The following is a 17,961-nucleotide window of genomic DNA, read 5'->3' on the forward strand; positions in this document are numbered from 1 at the left end:
TTGGACTCACTTGGATTCCAAGTCTTTCGTACCTTTCATATCGAGAACACTCATTTTTTAAAGCAAAAATTTAACCTAAATCTTATAATACTTTAGTGCAAGAGTATAAGAAAAATAAATATAAACTTAAAATGTTTTTGAATTGAAGTGTTTGAAATTATGAACTCACAATCCATTATATAATTATCTTAGACACCATAAAACTTTTGAAGATGTATTATTTTTAGGTTAACTAGAAAAAGAAGGGAAGGGTTTGTAGAGGATGAAAATGATATACGAAAAGTGGATAATGGTTTTGCCACACATATATGATTGATGGATCCATATTAGGATTCATTCCATGCAGAGCTGACACACATGATCCAGTTGGTTGGTGGAATGTAATGTCTGTATTTTAGTTTGTGACATCCATTTGGTGAACTGTAAAAAGCCTATTAAGGCACAGCTAGGTAGATAAACATACGGTTTTGAGAAAAATGAGAAAGAAGAAATGGAAAATGGGATGAAACTAGAAAGCAATAATTGATTGCATGATGCAAGAGTTTAAGAAGGAGGGTACGTAGATAGAATAGATGCATAGAATAGAAAATGGATGTAGCAAAAGAATGAGGAAGGAGAGTGAATAAGAGGTTCTTGTGGGGACATGGTGATTAGAACAAGTACTTCTCCATCAATGAATTTGAGTTGTATTATTGCAGAGAGCAAGTTGGTGAGTGGACCATGCTGTACAATTACGCTAACTCATCTATCTGTCAGCTACCTTTCCAAACTTTTCGATAAAGATACTCATTCCCATTGCACAAAATGTTATAATGCACTTCTTCATTTTTAATACATTTTGACACTAACAGTCACAACAATTAGAACTCATGCACTGCAAATTATCTTCTTTTTTTTGCTACCATCACCAGAAGTTCATTTTTTTATAACTGGGTGGTTAAATAAAAAGTGAGAGTTCTCACAAGAAGGCTTATAGATAGTTTATTCCTAAAATATGTTAAAAAAATAGCTTATTTCACTATGTCAATGAAAATGACTTTGTTAAAAGAAACAAAATTCACTTTAGTCTCATGACTTTCAACTTTGATGCGAGATACTTTATTCTTAGAAAGAGAGAGGAAGTCACAATAAATGTGTAATTTTAACAAATTTGCTAGCTAAAGTATTCCATTTTTGTTTATAAAACAACAAACGGTTTTTAAGAAATTCTATGTAAGTTTAGTCCATACCAAAACTTTTATCTTCAGCATACAATAAATATAGCAGTTTTTAAGAAATTCTATTAAGTTTAGTCCATGACAGAAAACTTTTATGTTCAGCAAAAACTAAATATAACTTAATTTAATCTTATAAAACCATTTATACTTGTTTATATACTTTAAATTGGCTTTATCTCTTTTAAATTGGCTTTATCTCTGATAGACGTGATACTTTCAATAATAACAGAAGAATTTGGTTGAAGAATTTGAGTTTTGTTGCAGAGAAAGTATTTCTGAATTTTGTGACAGAAATGAAGTGGGGTATGGGGCGGGCACGTGTGTAAGAAACATTTTTAGGAGTGGTGAAAGTGACACAGCTATCATCAACTACAAGTCATTTGTAGAGAAAGTCTCTTCAATTAAGGACGCGTAGATAATGTGTCTTTTCAAGATAGCAATGCTCATATGTGGCCATAGTATCCATCTACCAACAACACCTAAATCCAGGAGGAAGAAGAAATTTTTAGAATGAATCAGTGAAGAGGTTAGAGAAGAAAGGGACATCAATCATCGTCCATATATGCTTCCATCTTTTTCCACACTCATCAACTTTTTCGCATGCAAACATCTTAAGGGTCAGTCTCTACTTTTTGACCATAAATAAAGGAGATCAAACTGTGTAACATTAAAGACCAAGGACTTCTACATACACTGCTGGTTTTGTCTAATAAAACTACGTAACATGGAATTGGTATAGTGTAGTGGTAGCAGTAGTTGGTTGATTTTGACACTTGGTCTATTTCATCAAACACAATGCTGCACAACTTTCTTTTACGTACTTCCATCCCTGCTGCCACATAAATTCCCAATTATGGTGAATCCATCCAGCTCTTCAAAACCTGCTGCAAACTTTTAATGTGGCCAAGCCCACCCCGTCTAATATTATTCTTTGATTTTGAATATACTATAATAAACTGATATATATAACTGATATAACAAACTATGTTACATGTTTATAAATCTTAAAATTTGAGCTTGGATACTGACATCCACGGATTATAGTGAGTGAGTCAGGAAATTCAAACGTGATTCAAAGCCTAAAGATGAAAAACCTATTAACTTACTGTTTTAAGGTTTTAAATAAAAAATATATCAATTTTTTTACATGTGTCTGTGTTGTAAACCTCGCACTAAGAGGAAAAACTAGAAAAAGAAGACAGAAACAGCTGTTCACAGTTTACACTGTGACCAAACCATAGAACTGAGATATTCGGTGCACGTTTGGCTATGAGCCAGTGACCGTTGGATTGGTCTTTGATTGATTCAAAGTTCATGATGGCAATTATGGAAAAATAAAATATCCAGGTGGGGCCCTCTTAGCTTAACTATTTTTGTGCCAGAACTTGTTAGGTGTGATCTTGGGCATAGTTAAAGCAAGAGAATAAAATAAAAGGAAATATTAGTCTGCCAAAGAAATTTTCTAGAAAAAGTAGCATAGTGAAATCCTACTCATTTAATGGTAACTGAAAGAAGGAATTTGTATGGTGCAACTGCAAGCAAGCAGTGAGTGATGAAGATGAAAAGTGGTTTCCATTTAATGGAAGTGGTAGGCTTGGTAGCATTTACATTTTCTTTGAGGTGTGGCACTGCAAAGATCAAAAGTCTTGTCTGTGTGGCTGTGAGGAAGGGATGCTTTGCTTGATGCTTGGAAAAACAAAACCAAAAGGCATGAAGATGTGATGCCCATTTTTATAGTTTTAGTTTTATCCACAAGCTTTTGTTTTGTGACTTATAACTTTGTAACCTATAAACCCACACAAGCTCAACCTCCACCACCACTCTCATCATCTCTTACTCTTTTTTCTTTTGTTTTCTTTGTCCAAGACATTGGCTTTGGAGTCTGAGGTACAGTCTTGGAAGGATTCACCACATTCCTCACCACCCTTTGTGTCCTCCAACTTCTCTGCAAGATTTCCTCGCTTTCTAGGCCCTTGTCTCACGGTACACGCATCTGCCTCTAAATCTTTGAGCTTTTCATTCATTTATTTTTTGTTTCTTCGAAATCTCAACATGGGAATCCGTGTTTTGGATCAAGGCTTTGATTCTTGAAACACAACTTGTCTTTCAAGTTAAACCTCCCATCACTGCAGCAACACATATGTGTCTCACTCCATCATTGTTTGTAATTAGTATTGCTTCACGTTCACCACTTTTGTCATCAATAAATCCACTCACCTCATTCAAAGTGGTGTTAGTGTTGTTGTACTTTCTCAATTATTATACTTGATGTCTGATTTTTCTCTTCAAACACAATGGCTGTGATAGTTCCACACTTATCATAATGCCATTCAGAAGCATAGTGCGTGAGCTCAAGGAGATTGGAGAGGGTATCAGCAACATGTATAGAAGAGGGGGAGAGGGAAAGCATGTGCATCGCCATGGTAAATCTCACATTGCACCAGAATGTTCTCTACCACCATCCTCCTCCTCCCCCTCCTCCTCTTCCTCCTCCTCATCATCATCATCTTCTTCCTCTTCTTCATCACAGAGCCGGTGGGCTAACTTACCACCAGAGTTGCTTTTAGACATAATTCAAAGGTTGGAAGCCAGCGAAACCTCATGGCCTGCACGTAGAGCACTTGTGGCATGTTCCTCAGTTTGTAGGCTGTGGAGAGAGATAACAAAGGATGTGGTCAAGACACCAGAACAGTGTGGTTTGCTCACTTTTTCTATATCACTGAAGCAGGTAATTTTAACTCAGACAATATTTATACATTATTTACTTCAGGATTGGTAGTACATGATACTAATATGTGATTTCTTTTGTTCATTTTACTTGTGTTGATCCCTTTCGTTTATCAGCCTGGCCCAAGAGACTCACCAATCCAGTGTTTTATTAGGAGAGAAAGAGTGTCTTCAACATATTGTTTATATCTCGGCCTGAGCCCTGGTAATTTCTGTATTCACACAATCCATTCTCCACTTGCATATACTTCTGTAAGAATTTCAGTAAAATATTGAGTTTTCTGGGAAACTAAAATCAGATTTTGGATCTTGAATGAATCACCCTCTGGGGATCTTTTCTTTTGGTAGTTTCTTCCTTAGACATGCTATGGTGAAGCATGACTTAATTTTTCATCCATGAAAATTTATTATAGGTTGGATCATTGCTTTGGCATGATAAATTAGTGATAATAAAAAAACCTTGTTTTATCTTGTTGTATATAACTTGTACTGAGAAATGAAGATTCAATGATGTTTGCTATAAATGTAACTGTAGCAACGGTGATGAAATTTGATAATATCTGTGTTCACATAATTTTCCCTTGTTTTTCTTATTGCAAAGCACTTCAGTTGAGGGTGATGATTCAAGACTGTTTGTTATAACTTGTAAATGTACTGTACCGGTGGATGGGATAGATTTTTATATGGACAAAACTGAGATGTAGTTTTGTACTTTTTTTTATTACCTAGTATGAAAATTATTTTTGATTTAGAGACTTGTTTTAATGTTCTAGTTAACTTTTGCTTCATATGCTCATTAAATCACCTTATTGGAAGTGAATCACTGTATGCTACTGCTGAGATATGTTTGACTGGAATCTGTTTTCCTTTTCAATTTCTACTTTTTCGTTGCACTTTGTTTGAGAATTGTAATTTTGTATTTGCAGCACTTTCTGGTGATATGAGCAAACTGTTACTAGCAGCAAAGAAGATTCGAAGGGCAACATGTACAGAATTTTTAATATCATTGGTTGCTGATGATTTCTCTCGATCAAGCAACACTTACATTGGAAAGTTGAGGTTAGTCTCACATCTCTCTGCTCTTATCTTCATGGATGATACTCTATTCTACTTTCTATTGTTGACTTGATCTGTACGCAATGAACAGGTCTAATTTTCTTGGCACCAAGTTCATGATTCTGGATGGCGAGTCCCCACATGATTCTTCACTTCCATTGAACTGCAAGTTGCAGCAAAGAGTCCATCTGAAGCAGGTACTTCCCAAGGTTGCTGCTGCTGCTAACTACAAAGTAGCCACAGTATCTTATGAACTCAATGTCCTCCGAACAAGAGGTCCAAGGCGAATGCGGTGTACGATGCACTTGATACCCATATCTGCAATCCAAGAAGGAGGAAGTGCTCCAACTCCTTTGAAGTTTACAAATTATCTTAATGAGCATGTATCTACCAACACCACCACCTCAGATTCAAAAGGAAGGAAGCCAGAAATTGTTGAGTTTGACACAAATGACACTGAAAATACTCAAGAATCAAGCCAGAGGGCAAGGGAACCATTGGTTTTGAAAAACAAGGCCCCTAGATGGCATGAACAACTACAATGCTGGTGCTTGAATTTCAAGGGAAGGGTTACAGTGGCCTCTGTGAAGAACTTCCAGCTCGTGGCAGCTGCTGAACCATGCCAAAATGTTTCAGCTGCTGAACAAGAAAAAGTGATACTACAATTTGGAAAAATTGGGAAGGACATATTCACCATGGATTACCGATACCCCCTCTCAGCTTTTCAAGCCTTTGCAATATGTTTGAGCAGCTTTGACACAAAACCAGCTTGTGAATGATTGATATCACGACTTGTGCCTACACCATTGTTGTCGTGTCACTCTTCCTTGATATAAAATGTACATATTTTCGTACGGAAGGAGAGAAGAAGCTGGAACAAACAGCTCTCATTCTAATGAGTACTTTAATTCTGCATGCACAAGTTTAATTTGTGTAATGCTATCTATTAGGATTCATGTTTAATGGAAACTCTACTGTAAACAAGTTTGTTAACTTAATTTCATCAGGAATCACCCACATAAAAGAACATAACCATCTTCGTAATTTTCTTATAAGCTAAATGAACAACCGATTGAAAATATCACAAGCATGACATAAAAATGACATGATATATGACAAATTACATGACGTGGATGTTGTTAACACTTATTTTTGCTACTAAGAGTGTTTGTTACAATATTCCACCACAGTTTATTTTGGATTTTTGAAGGGAATCTGTGTGCTTGTTTCTTCACATTATCTCAATGTCTTCAATATCCTTGTCACAACTGAACTTGCAACTTTGACGGCGACGTTTATCATGCGATTCGAGGAAGGGTCCTCTGATGCTTCTTCCAACAGTCGGCTGGTACATTGACTTCTCGGCCCGGTTGATGTTGAACTGAGTCCTCTGAGTTTCCAAGCCCGGTTTAGGCTTATCATGGGGCCTGATGGGTTCAGTGGGCTTTTGTGGAAGAGTAATTTGAACACCAGGGTCTCTTTCAGTGATTGAACCATGAAACATGAGTGAGTTATTGATACTTTGTATGTTGCTGTTGACATATGCCATCCCCAGCTCTTCTTCTTCTTCTTCTTCTTCATTGGTGTTTTCTTCTCCATCAGTGGTCACCTCGTTGGTCTCTTCAGGATCACTCTTGTAGGCTCGGTGTATGTGGATTGAATCCTCTTTCTTAGCTGACTCAGAACCTAAGTGCATTGTGGCTCCTCTATTGTCACCAACCAAGGTTATGACACTAAACTGTTTGTCATCCATGTGTTGTGTAGGGTGAACAGTGGATGTTAGTTTGTGCACAAACTTTGTGATATCATCTTTGATGCCTTTTTGTAGTGGAGGAGCCTTTTCACCACTGGATGAGACAGCTTTTTCAGGTGATATGCTTGAGCTTGACACATTTTTTGTGCCTTCATCTGTTGAAGTCACAACTCTTGTGTCTTTCTCGATGGGGTTGGTTGTGGAAAACATCAGTTTTCTCTCCACAGTTTCTCGTACTCCATGATGCTTCTTATCTCCACGAAACGCCTTGCCAAATGAATCTTTAGCCTTTGTTGTTGTTGTTGTTGTTCCTGAAGCAGAAGCTATGGTGCGTTGTTCACTTGGTTGTCCTGTGGCTGTTGTTGTTGTATCTTTGCCTTTTCCTCGTTCCTTAGAGGTTTCTGGCACCACTTTTTCCTTTTTTTCAGATTTAAGGGACTTGCTATTTGATGTTGTTGATCTGTGCTCAATTGCGGGAAGCTGTGTGGACAGATTCTCTGGTTGAGAAGAGGTCTGCTGCGGTGACTTGGTGATGGTTTTCAAAGGTGAATTTATCTTTGGTTTTTCTTGTTCTGGTACTGGCTCTTCCATCTTCTCCTTTTCTTCTTGAGGAATGGTTTCTTCAGTTTTGACGTCCTTTGAGGCCAAAGGAGATGATGGATGAGTGGCAAGTTCAAATTTTGAAACCGGGGATGAATAGGGCACAGAAGAAACTTGTTGTTCGGTGTCTGCAGGCTGAGTTGATGACATCCTCGCCGGTTGAAAAGATGTTTCTGGTGACTTGGAGATTGTTCTCAATGGTGCTTCTACCTTCGACTCAGCTTCTTGTGATGTTGGTTCAGACAAGATCATCTTTTTCTTTTCTTCTTCAGAGGAAGATGATGTAGGAGGAGTGGATGCTTTCAAGGCTGAGGTCAAACTAGTTTTGGGGGATGAGGGAGCAATGTGGGGCTTAGATGGTGAATCTGCATGAGGTGAAGGTTGAAGTGGTGGCTGTGGAGAAGATGGTGAAAGTTTTTGAGGTTCAGCTCTTGAGGCTTCTTCAGTTTTTGTAGGACTAGAAGGAGATGGCTCTGAAGGTGCCACCAAAGAAGGCTTAGATGATCTATGAATAGGTACACTTGTGTCTGAGTGGGGAGGAGATTTTGGTGTATCCCTTACACGACGGGCGAATGATTCAGAAGGTACTGATAGCCATGGGATCCTAAAACGAAATGACTTACTCCTTTGTGCCATGGATGGTTGATAATATCTGATTCAACAGAAGGAAAATGGGTGATGTTCTTGAGGTGTTCTAGCTTAATGCAATCTGCATGTTGCAATCATAGGATTCTTATATATACACAATTCAAGTGTTTATACCTTGGATTGCAATGGGGCTTTCTTTAGACCTGATCTAGCAAATTCTTATTGCTTCATACAGAACATTTCACATTGATTCCCCTTGAGAAGTTCTCCTTTGTTTTTTGCCTTAATGTTCTAATCAAACGTTTGCCACCCTTTCAAATAAGAAATATTTTCATAGCAGAGAAAAGAAATTTCTCTTACCTCTCACAGAAGAAATTCTGACATATACTTTACCCTTGATTCAGGTTATGGAGCTATTGTTTTAGTCATACGTTCACTTTGTAGGAACTAATTTCAACGATTCCATGTAAAATCAACCAAAAAGTGCCTTTCTTAATATCTTCTTTAAGAAAATTATTTCAGAGACAAGATAATCACAGTACAACTTCACGAAGTAAGCGGTTATAGCAAGCTATTCTCTTATCTTCATGACACTGCCATTGTGAGAAACCAACCGTGTGTGGTAGGAACTTCTTTAGATAAAAACTATAATTTAAAATCGTTATAATCTGTCATTCCTACTGTGATTTTAATTTTAATATTTAACATATCATGTTAATAAAGATGGTTTCTTAATTCAAATATTCCTTCTTTTTTGTTTCAAGCAAAACTTTAATACTAAAACAAGACCAGAAAATGCCTTGCTTCTATAAAGCAAGTGCAGGATAACGTAAACGAGAAGTGTATGACGTATTGTAAACTGTAGCTTAATTTTCCAATATTAGACACATTTTATTTCTGATTTGTGAGTGCAAAGTGACACTTCAGGTCTAGAGTGGAGTCTGCTGCAGAATTTGTTCTTGCTTGTGAATGCAAAGTCATCTCAGATTTAAAGTAAAACTCTGCTGTATTTTCCAGTTTCAATACAAATTGTTGTTTCAATTTTTCTTAATTCCAAATTACTTTCTGCATTTCTTTAAAGTTCTTGCCCGATTAAATTTCCATTTACCGCTTTCTTTACTGCTTTCTTGCACTGCCTTCTATTGTTCTCACATAATTCTACTCAATTCCTGCCCAGTTACAATTTAATTTTGTTCTTGTCTTGTTAATTCATGCTCTGCACTTTACTTTCCAGCACAATTTTATTGCTTTTTGATTTATAATTCCAGCTGTTACGATTTTGCTGTATGGGTTAATTTCTTCAACTTTGTATTATGATTTCAGATATAATTTTCTTAGTTGTAGTTGATTAAATTGAATTTTTAAAACTCTGCATAATTATGATTTTGTTTTCAAATCCAAGCAACCCAAAATGGGTCTTACTTAACCAGAGGTCTTCTTGAGCAGAGTGGGATTTGATTAACAATTATAACCAGTTTTTTTCAATTCTTGAATTGCAATTCGGGTATTCTTTGTTTGAGCTCTATTGTTCAATTTGCATTTTACTTTTCTTGTTATGCCTCTGAACTTTAAAGCTTTCTTTACTTCAGTGCATGCTTACATTCCTGTTAACTGCTAAGTCAAGTCTGTCATTCCAGTTTAGTCTATATAGTTGAATCTTTGAATCTTTGTTTCATAAGTTTAGTTGTAAATGTTCATTCTGCATTTGTGCATTGATGGTAAAGTCTAATTTCTGCATCTTTAAAAGCTCATACAGGTTGTTTTAGCATTTTACCCAATTCGATATTTTTCGTTTTGCCAGTTCTTTGGTTCAATTAGATGTTCATTGTATTAGTAGCATCTTATTTAGATCAATTCATATTACATTAAGCATGATTGCATTAGTAGCATCTTATTTAGATCATTGTAGTGTATAAATACTGCATTCACAGTCTAGACTAGGATGCTCTAACGCTAGTTGCTACCAACTTTAGCTTTAATATGTGATTTTGAAATATCAGCGTTGTTTACTTTGGGCATTGCATTTTCTGTACTATCTCAATATTAAAGACTTGCTTGAACCATCCCATCTGCATTTCCTATCCATTTATATTAGTTTGCATCTTGTGATCAGTATAGTATACCGCATACAAGTTTAAAAATCCTGATAGGGGGCATTAGTGCTGTCAGATTTGCCTAACAAAAGTGATGATCACACCACAAGAATATTGAATAATTGGAAATGAAAATTCCATGAACATGCCACAGAAGACATTTGTATATACAAACAACTAAAGTTCAAAAGAAAAAAAAAATGGCGTAAATTCAGAATCTGAGCAATGGAAAAATCCATAAACAAATTCATTCTTATTTGTTACATGGTATGATAAATCATGCAGACATTGCTTCCTATATAAGGCAATACATTTGTAACTCACTTGCAGAGAAAGACTAAAATGTCCCAATTCATTACCACTAAACTATCTCATACGAGGTCCTCTAGAGACAGGCTTCAAAAGGTTGACCTTAACCTTTGATGCATCGAAACCCTGCGCCTCCATGATCCCACATATTCGTTGGGCATCTTGCCGAAACCCACCATCAATAAGGCCACTTATAATTCTCTCAAAATCAGCTTTTCCTAATTCATCCTTCCTAGATTCCAGTACACCTAGAATTTGAAGGGCCTTCTTCTCATTTCTAACCCTTGCATACATATCACAGAGACTTACTTGAAGCTTAAAAGGAGGAGCCTCACCCAGCAAAGCTATTTTTCCTAATATCTGCTCAACTTCATCAACAAGCTGCAACTTACCCAACCAATCCACAAGAACAGAATAAGTGGCTACCCCAGGCTCAAACCCATCGCTCTCTAACTGCACAAGAAGCTCCAATGCATCGTCCAAGTAGTTTTTCTTCTCATAAGCTGCAATCATGCTAGCAGCACAGCGATCATCAGGCTTATGCCCAAGTTTTATCATGTAGTCAAAATGGCTTTTTGCCTGATAAGGGTCACCAATGTGTGCATTTGCCTCAATAAGTAGGGTGTATGCCTCCATACTCTGATGGAATCCTGCAAACTGCATAGCTAATGAAATTCGGTCAGCTCCTTTAGTATCACCTTGTTGAGAAAAAGATCGGAGCAACGCCATGTATATTTCCTCCGTGGGTTTAATATTTCCTGAATCCATCTCCCTCATCAATTTCTCGCCCAAATTAGGCTGGCCATTATTCACATATGCCATGATCATTGAATTGAAGACTTGGAAGTCCGGTTTGAAACCCAGTCCCTTCAAGGTTTCAAATGCTTCGTTTGCACGGTCATGATTGCCTACCTTGCAGTACATGTGGACCAACACACTGGCCGTTGCAGCATCTAGTTGTATACCATTTTCGCTCATCTTCTTCAGCAATCTCTCAACATCATCAAAGCAGTCCTCTTTAACATAGATATCAATAAGCCTAGAGTAGTCAGAGACAATTGTTTGGAAAGAATCTTCAGCCAATAACATTTCAGCCACCTATGTTGAATCAAAGTAATTCACTTAAAAAGCGTGTTTTGCATGAAAGTTCCTAAAATTTTCACTAGCAGCATACGGAAACATATCCTTAGGATCATTCCAAGTTCTCAAATAAGTAATTCATATAACCACATAACCATAAAATACATGACAAAATTAAGAAGTTCATATAAGAATTGTCGTGCATATACATACCTTTGAGTACAGACTACGATTCTGCTCTTTCAGGTTGTCAAGTAAATCTATCCATTCCACCCTGCTAGGTTGAACAAGTTCCGCCCACTCATTCAACAGGCTTTGCAAACCATCATCATCATCATCCTTCCACGACAGAATCTTCGACCTAACCATCTTGGCTTTCCCCATAATTGCCTTCGGCTCCTGCGGCCAAAACACCTGCTCTGCCTCATGGATCCTATCAGCCACTTGTGCCCACTTGGGATCAGAGAGATCAAGCCCATAAATCTTGTACCTTATCTTCCCTCTCCTCTTGGGAAGTCCAACAGCAACATTCTCCTTCTTCCCCTCCTCACCAACACCACTTTCCTTCCCCTCAGTCTGTGCCTCCTTCCTCATTTTCTCCAAACCCTCGTAGAACTCATGCTCCTCCATCTTCTCACGCGCCCACTTGAACCTAAGCTCCCTAAGCAAATCGCCGCGAATGCCAACTTCACCGGCGAATCTGCACATTTCCTTAACCTCTTCGCACTGCAAGAAGCCCTTCATTTTCTCCTTCTTCCTCTCCTTGTCCATATCCGCCAACACCATATTGCTCACCTCCCACACCGTTCCCCACAAATCCTCGCTGAAATCCCCCGAACCCAAGGATGCCGTTTCAACTCCCCTGCCCTTTTCCATCTCCGCCGTAACCCTCTCCACGATCCCCACGAGCATGCCATCCACGGTGGCCTTGTCGGATTCCGGGTACGCTTCCTTCACCTTCTTCCGCATTATCCACACAAATCGCGATAGAAACTCGTTCGTTGCGTCTTCGTTGTCGTCGACGGCGTCGTTTTGCGTCGCATGGACTTTGGGGTCGATGAGGGCGTTGGTGGGTTGGGAGGAGTGAAGGGTGGTGGTGGTGAACGGCGCGTGGAGGAAGGCGGCAAAGGAGGCGCGTGAGTGCTGCGGAGAAGGGAAGATGGCGGAATGGGATCGGAAGATGGCATTGAGTCTCTTGAACGTGTGTCTTGAAGTGGAAGCTATAGTTCTCCAACTCATGCTTTCTCAGATTGAAATTTGAAGAACTGAATGGGACTGTGTAAGGGTTTTAGGTTTATCGAGCTTCACTCTGCAATAGTAACTTGCTTACTCAACGACAACAAGGTGAAGAAGAAACTGAAATTAAGACATAGGCCCAAAGTCTTTGTAAGGAACTTTCATCCTCCAACTCCATTTTTTCTTACTGCACCTTCAACTTTTATTCCTGCACTTCTAAATTTCAATGTCAAATATATCCTTAAAATATATATATATTTATATATAAATTAAATAAATTTATCAAATGTATGTATTTACTGTACATCCTATTTACTAAGACCTTGCATTCCTAGTTATTTTCGAAGTAACTCTGTCTTTCTCTTAGCTTTCTTTTTCTTTTATCTACATTCAACTTTTTTGTCCTTCGTCTTTTTTTATTTTCATTCATCTCATCTTATTTGAAATTGTGTTCATCTTCGTTCAAATACAAATATTTTATTCATTTTTATTAGTTACATTTTTTTCATCTTTATTTGATATTTATTTTTATTATATTTTACATGTACTTGAAATAAACTCTAATTTGAGTTATTTAAATTTAAATATAATAAAATTTCTAAACTACAATAAATAAGAAATATAATTCAAAAAATAAGAGTTTATAAAGAACGAAAAAAATTAGTAATAATGAGTCAATCTAATTCGATTCACTTATTAATAAGTTTAAAAATTTCGAACTCGACCAGACCCATCACGGTTAGTAGATTAAACGGATTACCTCAATTTACTTAATTATAGTTTTTTTTCTCAATAAAAAAAATAATTTTTTCTATTTAAAATCTAAATAAAGTTAATTCAAATTATGTTAATAATATAACTTAATGCCTCATAATGGGTCTAAAAAACTAACAAATTTTATGATATAATAATAGGCTTAATACCTATTTTGATCTTTATATTCTTAACTTTTGTTTAAATGGTCCTCAAGTTTTTTCGATGTATAAATACCTATAAAAATAATTCATTTTGTTGTAACATTTGTTCAAGATAGTGTCCACTAAACCAATATTAAATGAACTGTCAGTTTTGAATATACATGCCAAGTTCAGGGAAATGACATGACAATGTTAAATTAAAGATGTTTTTGTAAAAGGATATTAATATTGGTTTCGAAGGGGCTATTCAATTTGGGTTGAAGAAATTGGTGAAATTGTTGTTCAATTTGTGTTCGTTGTTAGTTGAAATTGCAATTGGAGGAGCGTATGTCAGGTAAGTATTCTTAACTTGTGTTTGTTGTATTAAGGTTTTAGGGTTCATTCTTGCTGTGGCGCAATGTTCCTCACCGTGTTTGTGTGTGCTACAGGTTTTTGATGATGAAGGAGGTGGAAGGAGAACAATGGCAAATGTTTGATGCATCATGGTGGTCTATTGGTGGCGATGAAAAAGATTTTGCGATGGTGGTTTCACGATTAACGGTGGCTGCGATTTGGGGTTTTGAGGAAATGAAGACGCAAGAGATGCTTGTTAGCGGTGATTGCTGTTCTTGGGTTGTGTTTCTTCTATTTTCAGGTGCCACGATTGACATGGTTGACATAGGCGCGAGGTTTCGTGGTGGCGCTGTGGTGACGGAGGTTGGCGCTGCGAAGATGGTGTTGCCATGGATTGATTTTCACGGTGTAATGAACCTGGGTTCACGGTGGTAAACTATTGTGCGCAAGGCCATGACAACTAGGGTTTCCGAGGCTGAAGATGGAAGATGATGAAGTGGTCAGGATGGAAATGATGAGGTGGGCAGCCATGTCAGATAAAATGGGCCAAGTTATTCATTGATGGCCGACCTTCACTCTCTGTAGTTAACAATTTAGATGTCGTCAACAAAAATGACCAAATTAAACAAATTTTACATAAAAATGGATCACTTTGAAAGCCGAAAAAGCTCGAAGACTACTTTGAACAAAAATAACGAATATAGAAACCAAAATAAGTATTAAGTCTGTAATAATATAACTTAAAAAGTTGGGTAGTTACTTACCACAAAATCAACCTGAGTAAACTAGATTTTTAGATAATCGAGCTCAAAATTAACTTATATCGAAATTTTAATTCTTTTTAAACCAAACTCAATCTGAACTCATAATAAACCGAATTCAGTCACGAGTTTCAACTATGACAAATGTATTTTTTATTTTATTTTTACATTTGTTTGTTTGTTAGACCAAAGATTGCTTCGTCCTTTTTAGGTGAAGAATGCTGCATCTTAGCTGCTGCTATGACTAAAGGAATATAGAAAATGCAATAAATGTTCTGATCACAAATTCCAAAATGATCCGACCCCTAATTTCTGAAAGGGGTCATTGTTTCTGAGATTAGATAATTACATAAAAACAAAAACTGAATTCCTAAAACTTATTCCACTCTGCTACTCTGGGACAAATCCAATCAATTGTTTTGAATTCAAAAATCACCTTTTATGAACACTAGACACTAACAAAAAGCACAAGTAAGACAACCTGAAGAATCAAATGATCATAAATCCCCAACTTCATCATTGACTTTTTTCTCACATAATGCTTCTTCAACAACCAACTCATGCTCAAAGGATTGATCATGAAAATCATGTGTTGGTGAGTGGTCTCCATCTTCAAACTGACAAATGGTTTTCCTATATTTGATCAAGAGATACAAAAGGTATTCTAGAAGTTCCTTCTCCTTTGCGTTTGTTTCATTCACTTCATCAAGTTGATTCTTAATAGTTGCTTTCTCTACTAAGAGAGAAAATGCAGATTTGATCTCCAATCTAGAAGTTGCAATCTGTATAGCTTCAAGTTCTTCCTTTTCCATAGAAGCTTTATCTGAGAAATTCTTCTCAAACAGTGAAAGTAGTACCTTCCTAGCCTCTTCTTCTGTAAATTCCAGGGAAAATTTTGCACTCCTAAGGTCATGTAGTATTGCAGATATCTGTATTCCAATTCCCAGTCTCAGATATTACCAAGTTTCAAAAATCACAAGTCACACTAATACAAAGAAAAATCTTAAATTTGTTTACATAAACTTCTCTATGAACTAGAAAAGAAAATACAAATGAAGAATTAAAACTAAAACTTATGCTTATCTCCTTTATTACTTCTTCTAAAACTATAGTTTTAATTCAATAAGTGTTTCATAAGAAGTTAACTCAAACATATTCATGTTATGCAGATGCAAGAGGCTAATCAAAAAGTGTAACCAACCTTATCAGCCAAGGGTATTGTAACTGCACCTTGAATCTCTGTCAAGTACAGCTCAAAAGCGTTTCTTAGTTTTTGACATTTTGAAAGTATCCTGCGGGATGTGATTGCCTGAGCAGTTTGTAATCCAGGTTAGTCATTTCAGACCAACATTTCAAAGCATGAACAGTGTAAAGTATTCAAAGATTATGGCAGACAATTTATATGTATCAAACTAATTTGGAATTGATCTATCAGTATCATCGGAGTGAAGGTTTCAAGTTCAAAAGGGTGCCTACCAGGTAAAGTTTACTGCATTTTGAACAATCTTTGATAACTGATTTGGCTCTAGCCAAAGTGAGATTTAATGAGCACAATGCCTCCATCGCTAACTTGCAATTTGGTCTTGCAGATTCAATATCTAAAATTATAAGTGAAATTCTATCGATGAGTCTTTGAAGCTCTAAGCACAAAGAATGGTGTACCTGCACAAATGAAAATATGAATGAAGTGTAAAATCACATAAAGGTATCTATCTATTATACCTATGTTTTACATAATTTCATCTCATGTAACACTTCCTCAATAAACAAAATGATTGATCAACTAGTTTAGCTGCACTTATTCAGCATCTTGAAAGAGAACCTTACTATTACTAACAGAACACTGCTATTTCTGTAATCAGATGAACTTTTTTCTTCACTTGGTTATCTTCAATCTTCAAATTGAAGGACATAACTTGGTGTTTTTTTTACCAGAATTTTCACAAAGATAATTCCCATGTTAAGGCTTGAAATAGATTAAAACAGTGTTCTGACTAAAGAATGACACTAAAAACACCAACACAGAACTGGTTCAAAGTTTTATCTGAATTTAAATTCCTGAAAACCATCTGGAATTATCAGAAGGTCATTTGAGACTGTTGGTCCAAAATCTGATAACTGAGGCACACCCTTTAAAAACTTGTTGGTGATGGTGACATTCATGATAACCATAACAGAGATAAGATGGTACCTTATCTTTACAATTGCTTACAATTGGAATCTCCAAAACTGTTGCACAGTTTCTTGACATCATAAAAGTAGAGTTGAGCTCAGAGACAGCACAAGACATGAGCAACAAAGAGAAGAAGAGATGTGATCGTATACTGCAAAACTAAACAGATATCTTGAGCAGCCGGCACACACATTAAAGAGAAGGACCCATTTTATAGCAGCAGCTACATATCTTAATCAATAATTGAGTCATTTTGCACTTAAACAAAAAAGAAAATGGTACCCTTTTGATTCTTTTGCTCTTGGGCCTTGTTCATATTAGATAAGACGTGTAAAGAAGGGTTGTTCCTGTAGGATTGTTCAACCATTGACCATATCATGTTGACGAAAAAATGACGATTTTGACAGCAACCCACTAAGCATCAACAGCTTACACATGAAAAAAAGTATGTTTTGGTCAGAAATTTTCTTTCTTTTGCTCAAAAGTTTTCTCATAGGATGGCTCGTATTTGTTGACTTTTATCTCAGTGTGTGGGGGATTTGATAAGAAAAATTTAAACCCAGGTTGATAAGAAAGTATAAAAATTATCATTTTTTAATATTTTTAGATAATATTCTTAAATTTTTTAAATATCATTTATTACATCCTATATTTTTTCTCAACTTTAAAATCTGGTTTATATAGCATTTATACTTTCTTAGATTTATTAAGCAATGTGATTGGTGGAATTAAACAATGACTAATAATCATGAGCAAAAGGAAGAGGGTCCACAGAAACATCAACGTGAATGACAGAAGAAAGTCCTTCTAGAAAAAAACAAAGTAAAGTCTGTGAAAAATACAGAAAAGAAAAAAAGAAACATGGAGGGCCCCACAGGTCAAACTGTGTTCCCTAGACATGGTCAAATAGATTTGGGAAAATGATAAGAAAAACTCATTAATTGCATATTTATTCCTAGTACGAATTTAAATATTAAAAATATTCTTATAATAATTTCACTTCGTAATTTCTACAACCATCACTCGTACAAATAAGTAAATTAATTTAAATAAAATTATAGTTTTCCTTATAACCAACCAAAGAAGAAGAAGAAATTGGTAATATTCTTACTGAACCT

General features: G+C 36.3%; 4 protein-coding genes across 7 annotated transcripts; 1 reads left to right on the top strand and 3 right to left on the bottom strand.

Moving 5' to 3' along the window:
- Nucleotides 1-2,653: 2,653 nt before the first annotated feature.
- LOC124844301 (tubby-like F-box protein 5) lies at nt 2,654-5,963 on the top strand. 4 transcript variants are annotated; one of them, XM_088098086.1, is made up of 6 exons: nt 2,655-3,200; nt 3,525-3,640; nt 3,748-3,945; nt 4,062-4,149; nt 4,871-5,003; nt 5,092-5,963. In XM_088098086.1, the coding sequence occupies exons 2-6, from the start codon at nt 3,626-3,628 to the stop codon at nt 5,777-5,779; spliced, it is 1,122 nt and encodes a 373-aa protein (XP_087954212.1). In that variant the 5' UTR covers nt 2,655-3,200; nt 3,525-3,625; the 3' UTR covers nt 5,780-5,963. The 4 variants fall into 4 exon arrangements, with proteins under 4 accessions (XP_087954210.1, XP_087954212.1, XP_087954216.1 ...); XM_088098090.1 differs by having other exon boundaries at nt 2,655-3,640; XM_047321216.2 differs by having other exon boundaries at nt 3,525-3,945.
- Nucleotides 5,964-6,019: 56 nt separating this feature from the next.
- LOC148204821 (oxidoreductases, acting on NADH or NADPH) lies at nt 6,020-8,298 on the bottom strand. The gene has a single exon (XM_088098072.1). The coding sequence runs from the start codon at nt 7,987-7,989 to the stop codon at nt 6,232-6,234; it is 1,758 nt and encodes a 585-aa protein (XP_087954198.1). The 5' UTR covers nt 7,990-8,298; the 3' UTR covers nt 6,020-6,231.
- Nucleotides 8,299-10,253: 1,955 nt separating this feature from the next.
- On the bottom strand, nt 10,254-12,767 carry NFD5 (pentatricopeptide (PPR) repeat-containing protein). The gene is made up of 2 exons (XM_047321226.2): nt 11,637-12,767; nt 10,254-11,441 (listed from the first exon to the last, which is right to left on the bottom strand). The coding sequence occupies exons 1-2, from the start codon at nt 12,660-12,662 to the stop codon at nt 10,401-10,403; spliced, it is 2,067 nt and encodes a 688-aa protein (XP_047177182.2). The 5' UTR covers nt 12,663-12,767; the 3' UTR covers nt 10,254-10,400.
- A 2,136-nt stretch (nt 12,768-14,903) lies between these two features.
- LOC124844234 (U-box domain-containing protein 5-like) lies at nt 14,904-17,126 on the bottom strand. The gene is made up of 4 exons (XM_088105902.1): nt 16,862-17,126; nt 16,147-16,332; nt 15,872-15,979; nt 14,904-15,599 (listed from the first exon to the last, which is right to left on the bottom strand). The coding sequence occupies exons 1-4, from the start codon at nt 16,958-16,960 to the stop codon at nt 15,168-15,170; spliced, it is 825 nt and encodes a 274-aa protein (XP_087962028.1). The 5' UTR covers nt 16,961-17,126; the 3' UTR covers nt 14,904-15,167.
- Between the last annotated feature and the right edge of the window lie 835 nt (nt 17,127-17,961).

This window comes from Vigna umbellata, chromosome 1 (genome assembly GCF_029865625.1).
Source record: "Vigna umbellata cultivar VRB3 chromosome 1, Vumbellata_1.0, whole genome shotgun sequence".
Taxonomy (NCBI): domain Eukaryota; kingdom Viridiplantae; phylum Streptophyta; class Magnoliopsida; order Fabales; family Fabaceae; genus Vigna; species Vigna umbellata.